We start from the raw sequence: 20,276 nt of genomic DNA, 5'->3' as shown, positions 1-20,276 counted from the left end.
TGAACTCTGAAGACACCAAGGTCAGTGGAGGAGCGGGAGGAGATGCTCTAGGTACTAGAGCTGAGATTCCCTTGCAGCCTGTGGTGAAGACCATGGTGAAGCAGCTGTGCTGCTGCAGCCCATGGAGGACCATGGGGATGCAGAGATCCACCTGCAGCTTGTGGAGGAGATCCATGCTGGAGCAGATGGATGCCTGAGAGAGGGCTGTGAACCTGTGGGAAGCCTACACTGGAGCAGACTCCTGGACAGGGACCTGTGGACCCATAGAGAGAGGAGTCCACACTGGAGCAGTTTTCCTGGTAGGACTTGTGACCCAGTTGGGAGACCCATGCTGGAGCAGGCTGTGCCTGAAGGACTGCACCTCATGGAAGAGGAACTCACATTAGAGCAGTATGTGAAGAACTGTAGCCCATGGGAAAGACTCATGCTAGAGCAGTGGGATGGACTCACATTGGAGAAGTTCATGGAGAACTGTCTCCTGTGGGAGGGACCCCATGATGCAATAGGGGAAGGACTCCTCTCCCTGAGCAATGGGAGAAACCACAGGTGATGAAGTGACCATAATGCTCATTCCTTGTCTCCCTGCGCTGCTGGCGTAGGAGGTAGAGCTGGGAAGGAGGGAGGGGTGGGTGGAAAGTGTTTTCAAGGGTCTTATTTTACTTTTCATTATCCTGCTCTGATTTTGTTAGTAATAAATTCAAGTAATATCTCTAAGCTGAGCCTGTTTTGCCTGTGGTGGTATTTGATAAGTGATCTCTCCTGGTCCTTATTTCACTCAACTCATGAACCCTTGGTTATATTTTCTCTCCTCTGTCCCATTGCGGAGGGGAGTGAGTGAGTGGCTTTGGTGGTTGTCTGGCAGCTAGCCAGGGTCAAATCACCACAAATAGACAGAGAAATAGATAACATTCAAAGAAAGAGCTAACAAGTCTAATGTAGTGGAAATATTTAAAAAATTACTATAATTCCTTGAGGCAATCTCTTGATAAAATTACTAAACAACAATGATATCTCATTATATGAAAGGAAGGGTTCTCTGGAGGATTAAAAATTTAAGGAAAAGGTGGAAAAATTGTGGAGGGAGACTACAGGAGGATCTCACTAGCACCTGTGCTAGTCCTTTTGGCACAGAGGTGTTACCAACTGTTGTATTGCACTAAATAGTTTATTTAGTTGTTGTTTTTGCACTGGGTATTTGGTAATTTGCACTGATCACATGGTTTGTTCCATTCTCCTCTTTCCCCCCTTCCCCCCCCCCCCCCCCAAAGCCCCATGGTGGTGGTCTCTTCCTGATTTACTCCTCCCCTCACTTGTATCCCATCGGCTGTGGTCCCTATCCTCCGCCCCCCATTCCCCTGGATTTAAAATCTCCTGGGACAAGACCCTTGCCCTCTTCTTCTCCTTTGCTCTTTCCCATCTTGGACCCTCTGGAGTAATTCCACAATAAAGCTGTGGGATTTTTGGTCCCGAAGAGAAGAGCGCCTCTAGTCTTTTACTTTTGTCCTTGTAAAGGCTGCAAGGGGCCAGGGGTCCAGAGCCAGCCAGATTGGACCCTCAAAGGCCCCAGAGAGATTAGAGAGATTAGCCTTTACAACCAACCTCTCATGGGCCCAGTTTTGGCTAGCAGCATGTCCATCTTCAGGGCCATCAGCCATTGGCTCTGCCGGACATGGTGGAAGCTTCCAGTAGCTTCTCACAGGACCCATCTTTGTACCCCTCTCCCAACCCCCCCCCCCCCCCCCCCCCGCTACCAAAAACCAGGCTGTGCCAAACCAATAGACATACACATCAATTTAAATAAATGACAAAATTTCTGGGTTCACTAAAGCAATGACGTGCACAAATGCACATGCATATACTCAATATCACTCAGAATTTCTTCTGTGTGTGATGCTTCTTAGAAATCAAAGCAATTGGATTATAAAAGGAAGAAGTCTTACAAGTATATCATGCTGTCCAAATAAAGCAGATTTACTGATTCTTTTTTTAATGGTTTTCTGACAGGCCCATTCTCATGCTTAGACAATAACAATTACTTTCTCAAAAGGGCCAGTATGATTTTTTTTTATTTAAGGCTTTTTAATAAAAAGCCAATCATTATTCTTTACTCAAACATTTATTATACATTCATTTTTATTGCATTTGTGTTGCCAGATCTTTTGTGTATTTCAAAGATGAAAATTCTCTGCTTAATGTAGAAACATGTTTTCAAACTGAAAATGGAATTCCTCATCTGGAGAAAAACAACACTGATTTTTGCAGATTCTTGGACTCATCTACCAAAGTGCTATCAATAACAATAGGAATTGTAGAAAGGGTGCTCACAGTGAACCCTACCATGACTTTCAGTAAAAGGAGTTACTGCTTTCCTTGGATTAAGGTGGACTTCCCTCCTGCACAAGCAGACCAGAAAAAAACTCATAGGGAACTGAGTTTCCTTAGAAAAACTGTCAACATTTGTACTCCAACAAGAAAATGTAGTTTTCTTTTACATTGAATATTTTTCCCACTATTTTTACTTTAAGCTTGCACATGTTGTAATATCTGTAATTTGATGAACTACACAGCAAAAAAGTCTAAGTGAATGCAGCTTAAAAGACAAAAATGCATTGGAAAACTATCAGTAATTGTTTTCTAGATCTAAACATGGAAGAAACACTACATAGTCTACTCCTTTAAATTCTATAGTGAAAAACTGTAATGAAAGAACAACTTGAAGGAAGAGAAACTTAAAAAACCTAACAAATGAATACCGGGAAATAATTAACAGCATACACTCTGATAACGTGAATATCCCTACTCTCCTATATCAGTTAAAAGAAAATTCATAGGCAACAAAGTGTTATAACAATTTTGTCTTGTCTTTTTACATTGTAAGAATGGATACAGAACATTTATTGTAAACTATTTTCAAACAATAGTAGTGAGCAGCGTCTAGTTACAACCAGCAAAGGTATTTGATTCTTAAGTTGTTTGGCCAAATAGTTGTTATTGGTCATACTTACTTTTGAAAGGTGATGTTCAGATGAAAATCCCAAACCATAGACTGTATTTGCTCTGCTGTCTGCCCATTGGCCAAACGTCTGGGATGTTTTTGTAAATGTCATGTTGGGGGTGATAGTGCTATTTATTATTGCCTGAAAAAAAAGGAATAGTGGTAAAAAAGGGGCTCTGTGGTTTTGATTTTTTAAAAAGTTTTCTCAATAATTAAAAATGCCAGTATTATAGACAAGTATCTGTGTACACTGAGACAAACTTGCAAATAGAGAACAATTTCTAATTCAATTACAGCTAAAATTATAAAGCATATATTGGCATACATTCTTTAAAGGGAGTAAAAGGGGAGGGGCATCTGTTTGCAATTGCAAGTAGTCATTGAATAGACAGCAAATCTAAAAAAAGACCTTTAAAGCATCCATATAGGCTAATAAGATCAGAATAGAAGAACTAGTGAGGTTATCTTGTCTCACAAGTGTATTTCTTCATTCCCTAAAGCAATACCTCTCAAGATCTATTGTAAGTTCCACAGTTGCATTTCCCCTGTTGCATATGCAATACTCACTGGAAAACATGCAATAAAACAAGAAGCACAATTTATTTTTAAGTTTTTGTATTGCACAAACCTGTTTTATAAGGACACATATGGGTTACATTTAACAAAAAATTTATTGCTATTACAGTTATAACCAGCCAACATGAACAAGAAAGACTAGCCATAAAACCCAATATATGTACTGGAAGTGAAATGTGGGCATGCTTTCTCATCTGTCTGGTGCTACTAAGAGTTTCAGTCACATTTGTTAAATAATTCACAGCCCTTTTAATAAAAGACTGATTAATAGGTGCTTTGTAAAACCCATGTGAAAGAGAATGTCCTTAAAACTTCCCAGAAAATAGCATACACTGTGAACACAACAGTTCAGGAAGAACATTTCTTACATGCTGTTGTGGATTAACCCCAGCCATCATACTAAGTACCACAGTTCCTTCTTCTTCATCTCCCCCCCCCACCACCACCCTGGTGAGATGGAGAAGAGAATTAGAAAAAGGTAAAACCCATGGGTCAAAATAGAAACAGTGTAAAAATTGAAACAAAATATTTTAATTTTACTACGACTAATGATAATAGTTATAGATGAGTAATGAGATGGTTGGCTCTCACAGTTAAGGGGTGAATATTATGTATACATCAAGAGAAGTTTTGTAGATGTATAGTTGTGGCAGCAGTTCTCTGGCCACAGAGAGCAACACCTAACATTCCCAGGCATTGTCCTGGGGAAGGCTGTGAGAAGATCAGAGAAAAGAATGATAAACAATTCTTATCTTAGCTTGCTGCACCTGTTGTTGCGAACATGTGGAATGTGTTATGGAGATTTGTTTACCAAAGGGTGGTTTTTTAATTGGCCAATGGTGATGATGTTTAGATTGAAGGGCCAATTGGGTCCACCTGTATCGTGACTGTCTGTAAGGGTGATGGGTTTCTTAATAAGTATAGTATAATAAAGTGATTGAGAGGAAAGGTGCATTTGTCTTTACAAACAAGCTGTGGGTCTTCTGGTAGATAAAACTAGCACTGGGAGATAAAAGAAACAATGGGAAGGATTCCACTGATTGATGAATGGAAAAAGATATTTACCTTTACAAACAAACTTTAGGTTTGCTGATAAACGAAATTAGACATTGAAAGATGAAAGAAACAATGGGGAAAACTCCTAAATTCCATAAGAATTAAAAATTAAAAGGGAGAGTTATACATTAGAGGGAAATCTTCGGTATCAAGCGTTCCGGGAAGTCTGTACCTTTCAAGTACCTCAGCCAATGGGGAAAGAGAGAAAGGAAATGCGGCTGGGAAATTAGGATAAAACGGAGGCTGCGTCCTCGAGAAGTTTGAGATCCCAGGGGAATGCCCCATGGCCTCTCCCTTTATTTGAATAAAGTCAAAGGACTCCTCTGTCTCATTTTTGGACATAAACCTCTGGTGTTTGTGGATTAATTTTCCTAACACTATGGAGATCATGGTAAAATATTGTTATTTTGTGTGGCCAGAGTATGAGTTGCCAAAGGGGCTGATATGGCCACCTTATGGAACAGATAGAATTCATTTGTGTCAAATTTTGTGGAGGTATTTAGAGGAGAATTGGAAAGGATGGATTAAAAGGGAATGTGGATTTATGTGGATTTATGTGGATTAGACAAACAACAGGAGAAATCTGTGTTAAGAAAAATGGGAGAAGAGGAAAAAGGGGAGGAAGAGGAAAACAGTGAGGATTGGGATATTTTTCAGCACCTTCCCCTGTCTTGTCCCGCAGTGTTGCCAGCTGACCCAGAGCCAGCTGTAGGTCCCCTGTATCCTCAACTCCCAGAGCAAGGGGATCAGGGAAATGCTGTTCCTACAGCCCCACCTGAGAATAATGATGGTGTGGGGGGGAGGGGAGCAGCATATAGTTTCTCCTCCTAGAATTAGAAGAGGAACTCAATTTACGACATCAGAAGCCCCCTGGCCCCAAGAGACAGTACACCAGATGCCACTCTGCCAAGTTCCTTTGGGGGGTCAAGGGGGAGGGTTTGGGTTTGTAATTGTACCACTTACTACCCAGGATATAAGAGGGTTGAAAAAAGAATTACCCCCATATTTGAATGATCCCATAAGGGTGGGGGAAAAGATAGAGGAATATTTGGGAAATGCAGATTATACATGGAAGACTTGGGATTTTCTTTTGGGGATTTTGTTTGGGCCATCAGAGAAACAAATGATTTTGCAGAAAGCTTGGCAGCTGTGGGAGGATGAACATTGTCATGGTTTGACAATGGCGCAATGCCAGTGCCCCCATGAAAATACATTCTCCCTGGTGTCTGCTGTGAGATGTGACCAGGAATAGAGCAAAGCAGGCCCCCACTTAGAAATAAAGAAAAGAAAACTTTATTAACTAAGCTACAACTATATGTAACAAGAAACACACAGGAAAAACGAAAACCTTCCAAAAACATTTCCTCTTCCCCCTACCAAATTTCCAATACATCCATCCCTCAGATCACCAACTCTCGGTCCATCACCACCCTTTAGATAATCAATTCTCAGTTCATCAAGAGGAGAGGAGTCCTTCTTGTGCCATAGGCTTGCCCAGGAAACACAGTTGAAACCTCTTGTGTTTCCATGTCACACGTGGCACCGCCCGGAGAACATTGGCCATTGTGACCTTTTCCTTCCATGCCCAGTGCTCTCACCACTGCACATGGAACAGAGCTGCCTCTAGGGTTTTCCTTTTCAGGATGCTTTGTCCCGTTCCAAAAAGAGCACAGTCTCTCACCTTTGGGACACCTGTCCCCCCCAAATTTCACCCCCTGAGGCCGAGGGGTCTCAACACTGAACCCTCTTGGCTCTGAGCCATTGCCTCCCCCTGGATGCAGTCTCTGTGTCACAGGAAACATGGTTCTGTCCATGGCTATACAAGAAAAGTCCAGCTAAGGCCACTCCATCATCTCTTCCCACCTAAGATTCTTCTCCACTCTTCTGACATCTTTCACTTGCACGGATTTTCATCACACTTGCCCATTTCCTCCTCCATTTCATCTCTAGCTCTCTTCTAGGAAGGCTAATGTTCTGCAAAGTTTTCATTGTCCAAAAAAGGGTTAAAATCTTGGGTTCCGCCCGCCCAGAACTCCCACAGTGGCCGGACACCTTCTCGATGCACAACCCCCCGCCCCACCCCCATCCCCATCCTTCTCAGCCGTGCTGCCGGCACATGTTATCAAGTTTCAAGGTAGCACAGTCACAGGCACAGGCGCGCTCTCTCTCTCTCTCTCTCTCTCTCTCTCTCCTGGGGGGGGGGGGGGGGGGGGGGGGGCTGCCCGATGCCTCTTGGCGCTTCTCCACTCTTCCGTCCTCAAGGGCCTCTTCACCTCCCATCTCTGTCCAAGGCCCCGGCCTACCTCACCCGGCCACATGGCTTCCCCTCCCCCGCCCAGCAGCAGCAGCTGGGCTGGGAGAGGTCCGAACTCTTTCCCCACTGGAACCCAAGAGAGCTTCCCCCTGGGAGTGCTCTGCTTTTAACCCCCTGAAGGTTGTGGACAAACATTCACAAGCAGCAGGGGGTGCTGGACCTAATATACCTACAGTGGATGATGCCATCCCACAGGCTGACCCCCAGTGGGACCCAAATAACCAGGCTAGTCTTGCTCGCCTCCACGTTTACTGTGCCTATTTGATTAGGGCAATTAAATCAGCTGCTCCAGAACTAACAACATAGCTAAGGCTATGTCATTAAAACAGGAGAAACATGAAAGCCCTTCTCATTGGTTGGAAAGGATTAGGGATGCCCTGCGAAAGCATGGGGGGATGGATCCTGAGGGACCAGCCTTTAATACATTGCTGAACGTACAATTTGTTACTAAGGCTTCGCCTGATATAAGGAAAGGAGTACAGAAAGATGAAGAGTGGCAAAATAAGCCTCTAGAGGAATTGGTTAGAAAAACATAGCAGATATATGTAAGAAGAGATGAGGAAAAGGTTAAAGCTAAGGCAAAGATGATGGCAGAATATTTGCAGCCCTGGAGAAATAAACCACAGGGTCTAATGGGTCCCCCGGGACAGAGGGGACGGGGTCGGCAACAACTAAGTGGCAGAGGCATTCCCTCCTTGGCCGGGAAAAGCCAACCCAAACAGCAGTTAGGGAGAAACCAGTGTGCCGTCTGCCGGGTAGAAGGGCATTGGAAAAGGGAGTGTCCTCAGAGACAGCTGGACCTTCAGGAGGAGGAAGTCCAAAAGATAATGGAAATGGATTATTAGGGATGTCATGGGCTCCTGTTATATCAAGGACCCACCACTCTGGAGCCCTTGATAATGTAATATATGTTATGAAATAATTAATGCTTTAAGAGAGAATGTATTTTATACGATTGTAAAATCCAAACGAGTCTCTGACCACAAGCAGCCAGAGGCAGATGTCTACTTCAGAATGTCAAAATTCCTGAAGGCGGCAGGAGAACAATACCCCCAGTTTACCTAAGTTTACCTATGAATAGACATGGCCAGCGTGATGATCGTGATGATCGCTGCTCTCTAGAGTAATCAAAAGATGCCCAAGAACGATCTTCGATCTTCGCCCATCTGATACCATCGATGGAGATAGCAGAAGTCACCAGAAAGATACATCCGAATACACGACTTCTGGCACGATCAACACCGGCCACTGCTCAGGAAACAGCAATTGTCCAGCTCTGCACAGTGAAAGAAACTTTCATGCATATGCAGAGTAACAAAAGAAATCGGGACTCCTCTGCCTCAGGCATAAAAAACTGTATAAAAGAGCCTTGCTGGAAGCTACCCTCGTGAACAGAGGGAGATCTGATGTGATAGAGGTCAGATCTAGGTTCACCCAGTGCAGATCCCGGGCTCGATGATCCCGGGCTCGACGCTGTCTCTTTGGCTGTGGGTTTTTGAGGACCGTATTTTGGTCGCAGAAAAATAAAATCTTTTCGCATTTTGATAATTTGGCTCTTCGATTGATCATTTATAACAATAACTTTTAAGGTGGGTCTGGATCGGAAGGAGGTGTGTTTTCTGGTAGACACAGGGGCCTCTCGATCCACCTTGAATTTTATACCTAAGGGAGGGAAATTGTCAAAAAGATCATTGGTTACTCAAGGAGTGAGTGGGAAGGATGAACGAGTGCATTTTATTCAACCCCTATAAATAGATGTGGGAGACATGTTTGAAATGCATCAATTCCTGTTTGTTCCTAATTGTGATTGTAATTTACTGGGAAGGGATTTGATGGCTAAAGTGGGAATGCAAATTAGTATTGTAAAAAATGACACAGAGTCCAACACTGTGATATCTTTGTGTAAAATGTCTGAGAAAGCTTATGCTGAAATAAATCTGGAAGTGTGGGCAGCCCCAGGGAAATATGGAAAACTAGACATAGACCCTCTCCAAATTACTTTGAAACAACCAGGATAAGTGGCGTCTGTTATAAATAAACAATCGAGAAGCCAAATTATCAAAAATGCAAAAAGATTTTATCTTTTTCCGCGACCAAAATACGGTCCTCAAAACCACCACAGCCAAAGACACAGCGTCGAGCCCGGGTTCGGCGCTGGGTGAACCCTGGATCTGACCTCTATCGCATCGGACCCTTCCCTGTTCACGAGAGCCACTTCTTGCAGGGTTGTTTTATACAGTTTATTATGCCCGAGGCAGAGGAGTCCCAGTTTCTTTTCTAACTCTGCCTATTCATAGCTGATTCTTTCCCTGTGCAGAGCTGGACAATCGCTGTTTCCTGGTCGAGCCGGTGTTAATCGAGTCTGGAGAAGTCGCGTATTCAGATGTATCTTTATGGCGACTTGGCTATCTTGATTGATGTTATCAACAGGGCGATGGTTGCTCTTAGGCGTCTTCTGATGACTCGGGATAGCGGTGATCATCGCACTGGGCACGTCTTTTCATAAGCTAACTGCGGATTGTTCTCCTGCCGGAATTCAAGTAGACGTCTGCCTTTTGGGCTGCTTGTGGTCAGAGACTCGTTTGGATTTCACAATCTTTATAAAATACATTCTCTCTATAGCATGAATTATTTCACAACATAGCGTCTAAAAAGCAATACCCTCTTTCAAGGGAGGGAAAGAAGAGGTTACAGCCTGTCATTGAGTCCCTGCTAAAGGCAGGTCTCTTGGAGCCATGTATGTCTCCCTATAAGACCCCTATCCTGCCGGTTAAGAACCAGATGGAACCTACAGAATGGTGCAGGACTTAAGAATAATAAATGAAATTGTTAATCCAAGGCATCCCACAGTTCTGGATCCCTTTACAATCCTGAATCAGATCTCTTCTTTACATCAGTATTATTCAGTACTGGATTTGAAGGATGCTTTCTGGGGGTGTCCGATTACAGAACATAGTAACAGTGTTTTGCCTTTGAGTGGGAAGAGGAGGAAGGAGGAAAAATGGTAAAGGAACAATTGACATGGACAGTTCCTCCACAGGGATATACAGAATCACCTGTTTTGTTTGGGCAAGCTTTACAGAAAATATTAAGACAGTTTACTCCACTCTCAGGAGTTAAGTTGTTGCAGTATGTGGATGATTTGCTTTTATCAGGGGAACATGAAAAGGTAGTTGAGAAGGCTACTGTAAAGCTGCTTAATTTTCTTGCTAAAAAAAGGGCTTAGAGTATCTTAAAAGAAGGCACAGTTGGTAGAAAAAAAGGTCAAATATTTGGGACACATTCTGACTGGAGGGTTACGGTGTATTGATCCAGACAGAATACAAGGGATTTTACAAGTACCATGACCCCAGACAAAAAAGGAGTTACGGCAGTTTCTTTGGGTTGGTGGGATACTGCCGAGCATGGATTGAGGATTTTTCTGTTGTGGCCAGACCTTTATATGACCTTTTTAACCCAAGATAGTCCTGGTGTCGTGGTATGGACACCAGAAGGAGAGCAAAGCTTTAAAAATTAAAAGACAGATTGGTTAAGGCCCCAGTCTTAGCTCTTCCAGACTCAGAAAAGGAATTTGAACTACATGTGGATGTTAAACAAGGTCATGCTAAAGGAATTTTGGTGTTAGAGCATGGGGGAACATAAAGGCCTGTTGCTTATTACTATGCTGTTAGAGCTGGTGGCTGGAGGCTGGCCCCATTGTCTGCAGAACTGTGCAGCCACAGCTCTGGTGGTGGCTGAGGCCCGAAAGCTGATAAGGGAAGGGTATGTGATTGTTAAAGTTTCACATCAGATGAAAGCTTTGATAAATGAAAGAGCCTCTCAGTGGATGACCAGTGCTTGGTTATTACAGTATGAATTTTGCTTAATGGAACAGGAGGATTTAGAATTTAAAAGTGGGGAGCGGTTTAACCCAGCCTCCTGTTTGAAGGGCCTGGGAGAGAGGGGGCAGGAAAAAACCATGACTGTATTCAGGTAACATCTCCAGACAAAATCTAGGGAGATTTGCAGGATGCTCCCTGGCCTGAGGGAGAAAATGTGTTTATTGAAGGGTCTTCAAGGATGATAGAAGAAAACTATTTACAGGATACTCCATTGTGAATGCAAAGCAATTAAAGGAAGGGGGGAGGTTACTGCCCACCTGGTCAGCTCAGACAGTGGAACTATGTGCACTTGTGAGAGCCTGTGAATTATACCGGGATGAGACAGTGAATGTTTTACTGATTCCAAGTATGTATATGGGGTGATACATGCATTTGGGAAATTATGGGAAGAAAGAGGTTTATTAACCTGCAGGGGAAAGATGTTAGCTGTGAAAAACCACAATAACTTGTTTTTAAAATTTTAAAAGTTTTATAGTAATAAAATGGTTATAAAAATAGGAATATAATTAGAGTTATAAAATTTTGGACAATTAGGATTTAGGACAATACGAGACAATAAGAACAAAGAGTTATGGATGGTCCGGGTACCTTTTTCTGGGCAAAATAAGCCTGAAAAAGGACACATGTTAACAGAGGATTAACCCTTAAAAGCAATAGCCTGTTGCATATTCATACACCTCATACATGATGCATAAATTCCGTTCAAACAAAGGATTCTGTCTGGTCAGTGTCAACTTCTTTATTAATCCTGACAGCGCCTTCAGGACTGAGCGAGGCAGGAAGAAGTTAGTTTCTTCTGATAAGAGAGCAATACATTCTTTTTCACTGAAAGATTTAGGTGTCCTGTGGCTGCTATTTCGGTGCAAGTTCTCTCTTTTAAAAAGTATCTTACATAGCATAGTTTCTATTTTAACATTATGTTATAACCTAAAACTATATTTAACACACTACTTAAGAAAATTCATACAGCATAATTTTCTAATATTACACTGTGGTGGTTTGACAGGAAATGTGTTTTTTGGGATGCTGTGTTTTGGGCCAATGGATATTCAGGCTTTAATATTGGCATTTAACCTGGCATTGGGACATTAGACACGCCTCTGAGAACACGGGGTTAAAAGCAGAGCTCTCCCCTGGGAGGGTCCTTTTGGGTTTCCAGCGGGAAAGAGTTCGGGTCTCTCCCCCGGCCCAGCTGCTGGCTGGGCAGGGGGAGGGGAAAAGACATGTGGCCGGGAGAGGTAGGCCTGAGCCCGGGGTGGAAGGGTGGAGGAGAGAGAGAGACACCGGAGCCATCGGGCAGCCCCCCCCTGAGAGACACAGAGAGAGAGAGAGAAAGAGAGAGAGAGAGAGAGCGAGCGAGCGAGCGAGCGAGCCGCTGCCTGGACTGTAACCTTGAGACTTGATAAACATGGGCCTGTGCCGGCAGCACGGCTGGGACGGAGAAGAAGGGGGGGTGCAGCCGGCCGCTTGTAGGAGCTTTTAACCCCTTTTCGGAGAATGAGAACTTTACAGATCATTGACCTCTCCTAGAAGATAGAATGGAAGATGAGGAAGGAATGTGCAAGTGTGAGAGAGGTCTGGGCGAGTGAGAAGTAGTGGAAGAATAGAGAAGAATCCTAGTGGGAAGAGATGATGGAGTGGCTTTTGCTGGACTCTTTTTGTATAGCCATGGACAGAACCATGTTCCTTGTGACACAGAGACTGCATTCTAGGGGAGGCAATGGCCACAGAACCAAGAGGGTTCAGTGTTGGTGCCCCTCGGCCCCAGGGGGTGAAAAATATGGGGGGACAGGTGTCCCAAAGGAGAGACTGTGCCTTTTTTGGATTGGGACAGTGCATCCTTAAAAAAGACAACCCTAGAAGCAGCTCTGGTCCGTGTTCAGTGGTGAGAGCACTGGACATGAAAAGGAAGAGGTCACAACGGCAGATGTACTCCGGGCGGTGCCACGAGTGACACGGAAACACACGAGGCTTCAGCTGTGTTTCCAGGGGAAGCCCATGGTACAAGAAGGACTCCTCTCCTCTTGATGAACTGAGGATTGATTGTCTAAAAGGTGGTGCTGGACCGAGAGTTGGTGATTTAAGGAATAGATGTATTGTATTGGGAATTTGGTGGGGGAGGAGAAAATGTATTTGTAAGGTTTTCATTTTTCCTATGTGTGTTCCTTTTATCTGTAGTTGTAGAGTAGTTAATAAAGTTCTGGTTCTTTTCTTTCCTAAGTAGGAGCCTGCTTTGCTTATTCCTGGTCACATCTCACAGCAGAAACCAGGGAGAAGGTATTTTCATGGGGGCACTGGCATTGTGCCAGTGTCAAACCATGACATACACATATAATATTAATTTTAATATTTGCAAAAAGCCAATTATAAAATACGCATTTTACACATTAGGTCATGAGAGCTTAATCTCTCGTCTATTGGAGGTGGTGAACTTACCGAAAAAGTTAGCAATAATGCACATCAAGGGCACCAGGTAGGTGCTCAGAGGAGGTAATAGGAAACCGACTGGCCGATGAAGAAGCTCGGAAAGCTGCATTGTTGCCAAAAATTTCTAAGATCCCCCTTTGCTCCCAGTAACTGCACTGCTGCCAGAGAAACTGTCTTTTCCACCAGAGAAACTTGAGGTAAATAAAGAGTGGGGCAGAGAAAGAGGGGGTAATTGGTTTACAAGGGATGGTAAGCAGTGGATACCAAAAGCTCTGGCCTTACAATTGTTAAAACAACTTCATGAAGGGAGTCATTGGGCTCCCGAGGACTGGCAGAAGCCTTCCTCAAAATGTATGCTGCTGTGGGTCTTTTTATTCTGGCTAAGGGAGCTATTGAGGGTTGTTTGATTTGTGCTAAAACCAATAACAGAATTACAAAGAAGCTTGCCAGGGGAGGGAGACCTTGGGCTGTACATCACTTCCAGAGATGCCAGGTGGATTTTACTGAAATGCCCCGAGTGGCAAGATTCAAATATCTTCTGGTAATAGTATGTCAGTTAACAGGGTGGCCAGAACCATTTCCAGCCGTTTCAACAACTACAGGATCAGTTATTAAAGTATTTTTGGAACAAATAATTCCAAGTTATGGGATCGTGGAAGCAATAGACTCAGATAGGTGAACTCATTTTACAGAAAGATTCTTCAAGGAGTTATGACTGCTTTAGGGATACAATGGAATCTCCATACCCCCGGCACCCCCAGAGTTCGGGCTGGGTTGAGAGGATGAATGGAGAAATTAAGAAACACCTCCTGAAGCTGGTGATAGAAACTAAGATGCCGTGGGAACGGCTTCTTGCCACTGGCTTTGGCAAGAATAAGGGCCAGATCCAGGGGAGATATTCAATTATCTCCTTTGAATTGATGTTTGGAATTCCTTACCCTTCTAATTCTCAGCCTAGTGTGGGGGGTAGAGATAAGTGATGTATATTTGAAACCATATCTAGTCAGGATACTCTCTTGTGAAATCTTTTTGACAGGAGGCTCAGCTGACACAGACCCTGCCTTTGGACTTTGCTGTTCACAACATCCAGCCAAGAGACTGGGTCCTAGTTAAGGAGTGGAAATAAGCACCTCTGGTGGCGAAGTGGCGTGAACCTTTCCAAGTGTTACTGACCACAGAAACAGCTGTCAAGACAGCTGAACACAGGTGGACCCATCACACTCGTGTCAAGGTCTCTGAGGCCCCGAAGTTTGGGCATCTCAGCTGGAGGAGAAGGATGGGAAGCCGTGACTGACACTCCTCAGGGGTGGACTGAAGCAGTACCCCGTGCGTCGACATCGGGGAAGACCTGTGTGCCTACCCACAGACTGCCTGCTGAAATAGTCTGTGTGGGCATCCCTCCTCTCAGATCTCCAGTCACTGGGGGCCAATCCTCGCTGTCCTTGTTTTCTTTAGGTTAAGCTGTTTCTGTGCCTTCTCTCGCCACAGGTGGTGTGGAAAACAACGTAAAAGTGAAAATTAGGTTAGGAGATTAGATTAGATTACACCATTAGAATGTTTCTCTTAAGAAACTTGCCCTTATATTGTCTGTTAGGTTGGGGCCAAAAGTGGGAAAATAATTTTTTGAACTTTGGGAGAAGAAGCAAAAACCTTAACCTTAGCAATTGTTGGGTCTGCGGAGGGCCAAGGGGATTGAAAGCTGGCCATGGGTGGCCAGCCCACTCGAGCCAAAATGGTGGTCAGCAGTTGAGGGTCGAACAATCTAAACTCAAAGATAAAGTCCAGTCACAAACACTTTTTCCCATATATGTTTCCTGTTATGTTTAGACAATAAATGCCACTTTCAGAAGAATGAAACTGCCATGGACTTCGTTTTTCATCCCAGAATCCTGTTCCATTATGGACCTCACTCAGGGTGCTGACCCACCATTTTGGCTCGAGTGGGCTGGCCACCCATGGCCAGCTTTCAGATCCCCTTGGCCCTCCGCAGACCCAACAATTGCTAAGGTTAAAGGTTTTTGCTTCTTCTCCCAAAGTTCAAAAAATTATTTTCCCACTTTTGGCCCCAACCTAACAGACAATATAAGGGCAAGTTTCTTAAGAGAAACATTCTAATGGTGTAATCTAATCTAATCTCCTAACCTAATTTTCACTTTTACGTTGTTTTCCACACCACCTGTGGCGAGAGAAGGCACAGAAACAGCTTAACCTAAAGAAAACAAGGACAGCGAGGATTGGCCCCCAGTGACTGGAGATCTGAGAGGAGGGATGCCCACACAGACTATTTCAGCAGGCAGTCTGTGGGTAGGCACACAGGTCTTCCCCCGATGTCGACGCACGGGGTACTGCTTCAGTCCACCCCTGAGGAGTGTCAGTCACGCTTCCCATCCTTCTCCTCCAGCTGAGATGCCCAAACTTCCGGGGCCTCAGAGACCTTGACACGAGTGTGATGGGTCCACCTGTGTTCAGCTGTCTTGACAGCTGTTTCTGTGGTCAGTAACACTTGGAAAGGTTCACGCCACTTCGCCACCAGAGGTGCTTATTTCCACTCCTTAACTAGGACCCAGTCTCTTGGCTGGATGTTGTGAACAGCAAAGTCCAAAGGCAGGGTCTGTGTCAGCTGAGCCTCCTGTCAAAAAGATTTCACAAGAGACAGTATCCTGACTAGATATGGTTTCAAATATACATCACTTATCTCTACCCCCCACACTAGGCTGAGAATTAGAAGGGTAAGGAATTCCAAACATCAATTCAAAGGGAGATAATTGAATATCTCCCCTGGATCTGGCCCTTATTCTTGCCAAAGCCAGTGGCAAGAAGCCGTTCCCACGGCATCTTAGTTTCTATCACCAGCTTCAGGAGGTGTTTCTTAATTTCTCCATTCATCCTCTCAACCCAGCCCGAACTCTGGGGTGCCGGGGTATGGAGATTCCATTGTATCCCTAAAGCAGTCATAACTCCTTGAAGAATCTTTCCTGTAAAATGAGTTCACCTATCTGAGTCTATTGCTTCCACGATCCATAACTTGAATTATTTGTTCCAAAAATACTTTAATAACTGATCCTGTAGTTGTTGAAACGGCTGGAAATGGTTCTGGCCACCCTGTTAACTGACATACTATTACCAGAAGATATTTGAATCTTGCCACTCGGGGCATTTCAGTAAAATCCACCTGGCATCTCTGGAAGTGATGTACAGCCCAAGGTCTCCCTCCCTGGCAAGCTTCTTTGTAATTCTGTTATTGGTTTTAGCACAAATCAAACAACCCTCAATAGCTCCCTTAGCCAGAATAAAAAGACCCACAGCAGCATACATTTTGAGGAAGGCTTCTGCCAGTCCTCGGGAGCCCCAATGACTCCCTTCATGAAGTTGTTTTAACAATTGTAAGGCCAGAGCTTTTGTATCCACTGCTTACCATCCCTTGTAAACCAATTACCCCCTCTTTCCTCTGCCCCACTCTTTATTTACCTCAAGTTTCTCTGGTGGAAAAGACAGTTTCTCTGGCAGCAGTGCAGTTACTGGGAGCAAAGGGGGGATCTTAGAAATTTTTGGCAACAATGCAGCTTTCCGAGCTTCTTCATCGGCCAGTCGGTTTCCTATTACCTCCTCTGAGCACCCTACCTGGTGCCCCTTGATGTGCATTATTGCTAACTTTTTCGGTAAGTTCACCACCTCCAATAGACGAGAGATTAAGCTCTCATGACCTAATGTGTAAAATGCGTATTTTATAATTGGCTTTTTGCAAATATTAAAATTAATATTATATGTGTATGTCATGGTTTGACACTGGCACAATGCCAGTGCCCCCATGAAAATACCTTCTCCCTGGTTTCTGCTGTGAGATGTGACCAGGAATAAGCAAAGCAGGCTCCTACTTAGGAAAGAAAAGAACCAGAACTTTATTAACTACTCTACAACTACAGATAAAAGGAACACACATAGGAAAAATGAAAACCTTACAAATACATTTTCTCCTCCCCCCACCAAATTCCAATACAATACATCTATTCCTTAAATCACCAACTCTCGGTCCAGCACCACCTTTTAGACAATCAATCCTCAGTTCATCAAGAGGAGAGGAGTCCTTCTTGTACCATGGGCTTCCCTGGAAACACAGCTGAAGCCTCGTGTGTTTCCGTGTCACTCGTGGCACCGCCCGGAGTACATCTGCCGTTGTGACCTCTTCCTTTTCATGTCCAGTGCTCTCACCACTGAACACGGACCAGAGCTGCTTCTAGGGTTGTCTTTTTAAGGATGCACTGTCCCAATCCAAAAAAGGCACAGTCTCTCCTTTGGGACACCTGTCCCCCCCATATTTTTCACCCCCTGGGGCCGAGGGGCACCAACACTGAACCCTCTTGGTTCTGTGGCCATTGCCTCCCCCTAGAATGCAGTCTCTGTGTCACAAGGAACATGGTTCTGTCCATGGCTATACAAAAGAGTCCAGCAAAAGCCACTCCATCATCTCTTCCCACTAGGATTCTTCTCTATTCTTCCACTACTTCTCACTCGCCCAGACCTCTCTCACACTTGCACATTCCTTCCTCATCTTCCATTCTATCTTCTAGGAGAGGTCAATGATCTGTAAAGTTCTCATTCTCCGAAAAGGGGTTAAAAGCTCCTACAAGCGGCCGGCTGCACCCCCCCTTCTTCTCCGTCCCAGCCGTGCTGCCGGCACAGGCCCATGTTTATCAAGTCTCAAGGTTACAGTCCAGGCAGCGGCTCGCTCGCTCGCTCGCTCGCTCTCTCTCTCTCTCTCTTTCTCTCTCTCTCTCTGTGTCTCTCAGGGGGGGGCTGCCCGATGGCTCCCGGTGTCTCTCTCTCTCCTCCACCCTTCCACCCCCGGGCTCAGGCCTACCTCTCCCGGCCACATGTCTTTTCCCCTCCCCCTGCCCAGCCAGCAGCTGGGCCGGGGGAGAGACCCGAACTCTTTCCGCTGGAAACCAAAAGGACCCTCCCAGGGGAGAGCTCTGCTTTTAACCCCGTGTTCTCAGAGGCGTGTCTAATGTCCCAATGGCCAGGTTAAATGCCAATATTAAAGCCTGAATATCCATTGGCCCAAAACACAGCATCCCAAAAACACATTTCCTGTCAAACCACCACAGTGTAATATTAGAAAATTATGCTGTATGAATTTTCTTAAGTAGTGTGTTAAATATAGTTTTAGGTTATAACATAATGTTAAAATAGAAACTATGCTATGTAAGATACTTTTTTAAAAGAGAGAACTTGCACCGAAATAGCAGCCACAGGACACCTAAATCTTTCAGTGAAAAAGAATGTATTGCTCTCTTATCAGAAGAAACTAACTTCTTCCTGCCTCGCTCAGTCCTGAAGGCGCTGTCAGGATTAATAAAGAAGTTGACACTGACCAGACAGAATCCTTTGTTTGAACGGAATTTATGCATCATGTATGAGGTGTATGAATATGCAACAGGCTATTGCTTTTAAGGGTTAATCCTCTGTTAACATGTGTCCTTTTTCAGGCTTATTTTGCCCAGAAAAAGGTACCCGGACCATCCATAACTCTTTGTTCTTATTGTCTCGTATTGTCCTAAATCCTAATTGTCCAAAATTTTATAACTCTAATTATATTCCTATTTTTATAACCATTTTATTACTATAAAACTTTTAAATTTTAAAAACAAGTTATTGTGGTTTTTCACAGCTAACATCTTTCCCCTGCAGGTTAATAAACCTCTTTCTTCCCATAATTTCCCAAATGCATGTATCACCCCATATACATACTTGGAATCAGTAAAAACATTCACTGTCTCATCCCGGTATAATTCACAGGCTCTCACAAGTGCACATAGTTCCACTGTCTGAGCTGACCAGGTGGGCAGTAACCTCCCCCCTTCCTTTAATTGCTTTGCATTCACAATGGAGTATCCTGTAAATAGTTTTCCTTCTATCATCCTTGAAGACCCTTCAATAAACACATTTTCTCCCTCAGGCCAGGGAGCATCCTGCAAATCCTCCCTAGATTTTGTCTGGAGATGTTACCTGAATACAGTCATGGGTTTTTTCCTGCCCCCTCTCTCCCAGGCCCTTCAAACAGGAGGCTGGGTTAAACCGCTCCCCACTTTTAAATTCTAAATCCTCCTGTTCCATTAAGCAAAATTCATACTGTAATAACCAAGCACTGGTCATCCACTGAGAGGCTCTTTCATTTATCAAAGCTTTCATCTGATGTGAAACTTTAACAATCACATACCCTTCCCTTATCAGCTTTCGGGCCTCAGCCACCACCAGAGCTGTGGCTGCACAGTTCTGCAGACAATGGGGCCAGCCTCCAGCCACCAGCTCTAACAGCATAGTAATAAGCAACAGGCCTTTATGTTCCCCCATGCTCTAACACCAAAATTCCTTTAGCATGACCTTGTTTAACATCCACATGTAGTTCAAATTCCTTTTCTGAGTCTGGAAGAGCTAAGACTGGGGCCTTAACCAATCTGTCTTTTAATTTTTAAAGCTTTGCTCTCCTTCTGGTGTCCATACCACGACACCAGGACTATCTTGGGTTAAAAAGGTCATATAAAGGTCTGGCCACAACAGAAAAATCCTCAATCCATGCTCGGCAGTATCCCACCAACCCAAAGAAACTGCCGTAACTCCTTTTTTGTCTGGGGTCATGGTACTTGTAAAATCCCTTGTATTCTGTCTGGATCAATACACCGTAACCCTCCAGTCAGAATGTGTCCCAAATATTTGACCTTTTTTTCTACCAACTGTGCCTTCTTTTAAGATACTCTAAGCCCTTTTTTTAGCAAGAAAATTAGCAGCTTTACAGTAGCCTTCTCAACTACCTTTTCATGTTCCCCTGATAAAAGCAAATCATCCACATACTGCAACAACTTAACTCCTGAGAGTGGAGTAAACTGTCTTAATATTTTCTGTAAAGCTTGCCCAAACAAACAGGTGATTCTGTATATCCCTGTGGAGGAACTGTCCATGTCAATTGTTCCTTTACCATTTTTCCTCCTTCCTCCTCTTCCCACTCAAAGGCAAAACACTGTTTACTATA

General features: G+C 44.1%; 1 protein-coding gene across 1 annotated transcript in view; it reads right to left on the bottom strand.

The window, feature by feature from the left end:
* LOC129132389 (homer protein homolog 1-like) overlaps positions 1–20,276 on the bottom strand; it is a 233,871-nt gene that overhangs the window by 171,905 nt on the left and 41,690 nt on the right. Inside the window, exon 2 of the mRNA XM_077193184.1 lies at positions 3,006–3,137. Coding sequence (XP_077049299.1) covers positions 3,006–3,107 — 102 coding nt within the window. The 5' untranslated portion in view covers positions 3,108–3,137. The remainder of the gene's footprint in view (positions 1–3,005; positions 3,138–20,276) is intronic.

This window comes from Agelaius phoeniceus, chromosome W (genome assembly GCF_051311805.1).
Source record: "Agelaius phoeniceus isolate bAgePho1 chromosome W, bAgePho1.hap1, whole genome shotgun sequence".
NCBI classification, from domain to species: domain Eukaryota; kingdom Metazoa; phylum Chordata; class Aves; order Passeriformes; family Icteridae; genus Agelaius; species Agelaius phoeniceus.
The sequence above is the reverse complement of the archived record's forward strand: the minus strand, read 5'-3'. Positions and strand labels throughout refer to the sequence as shown.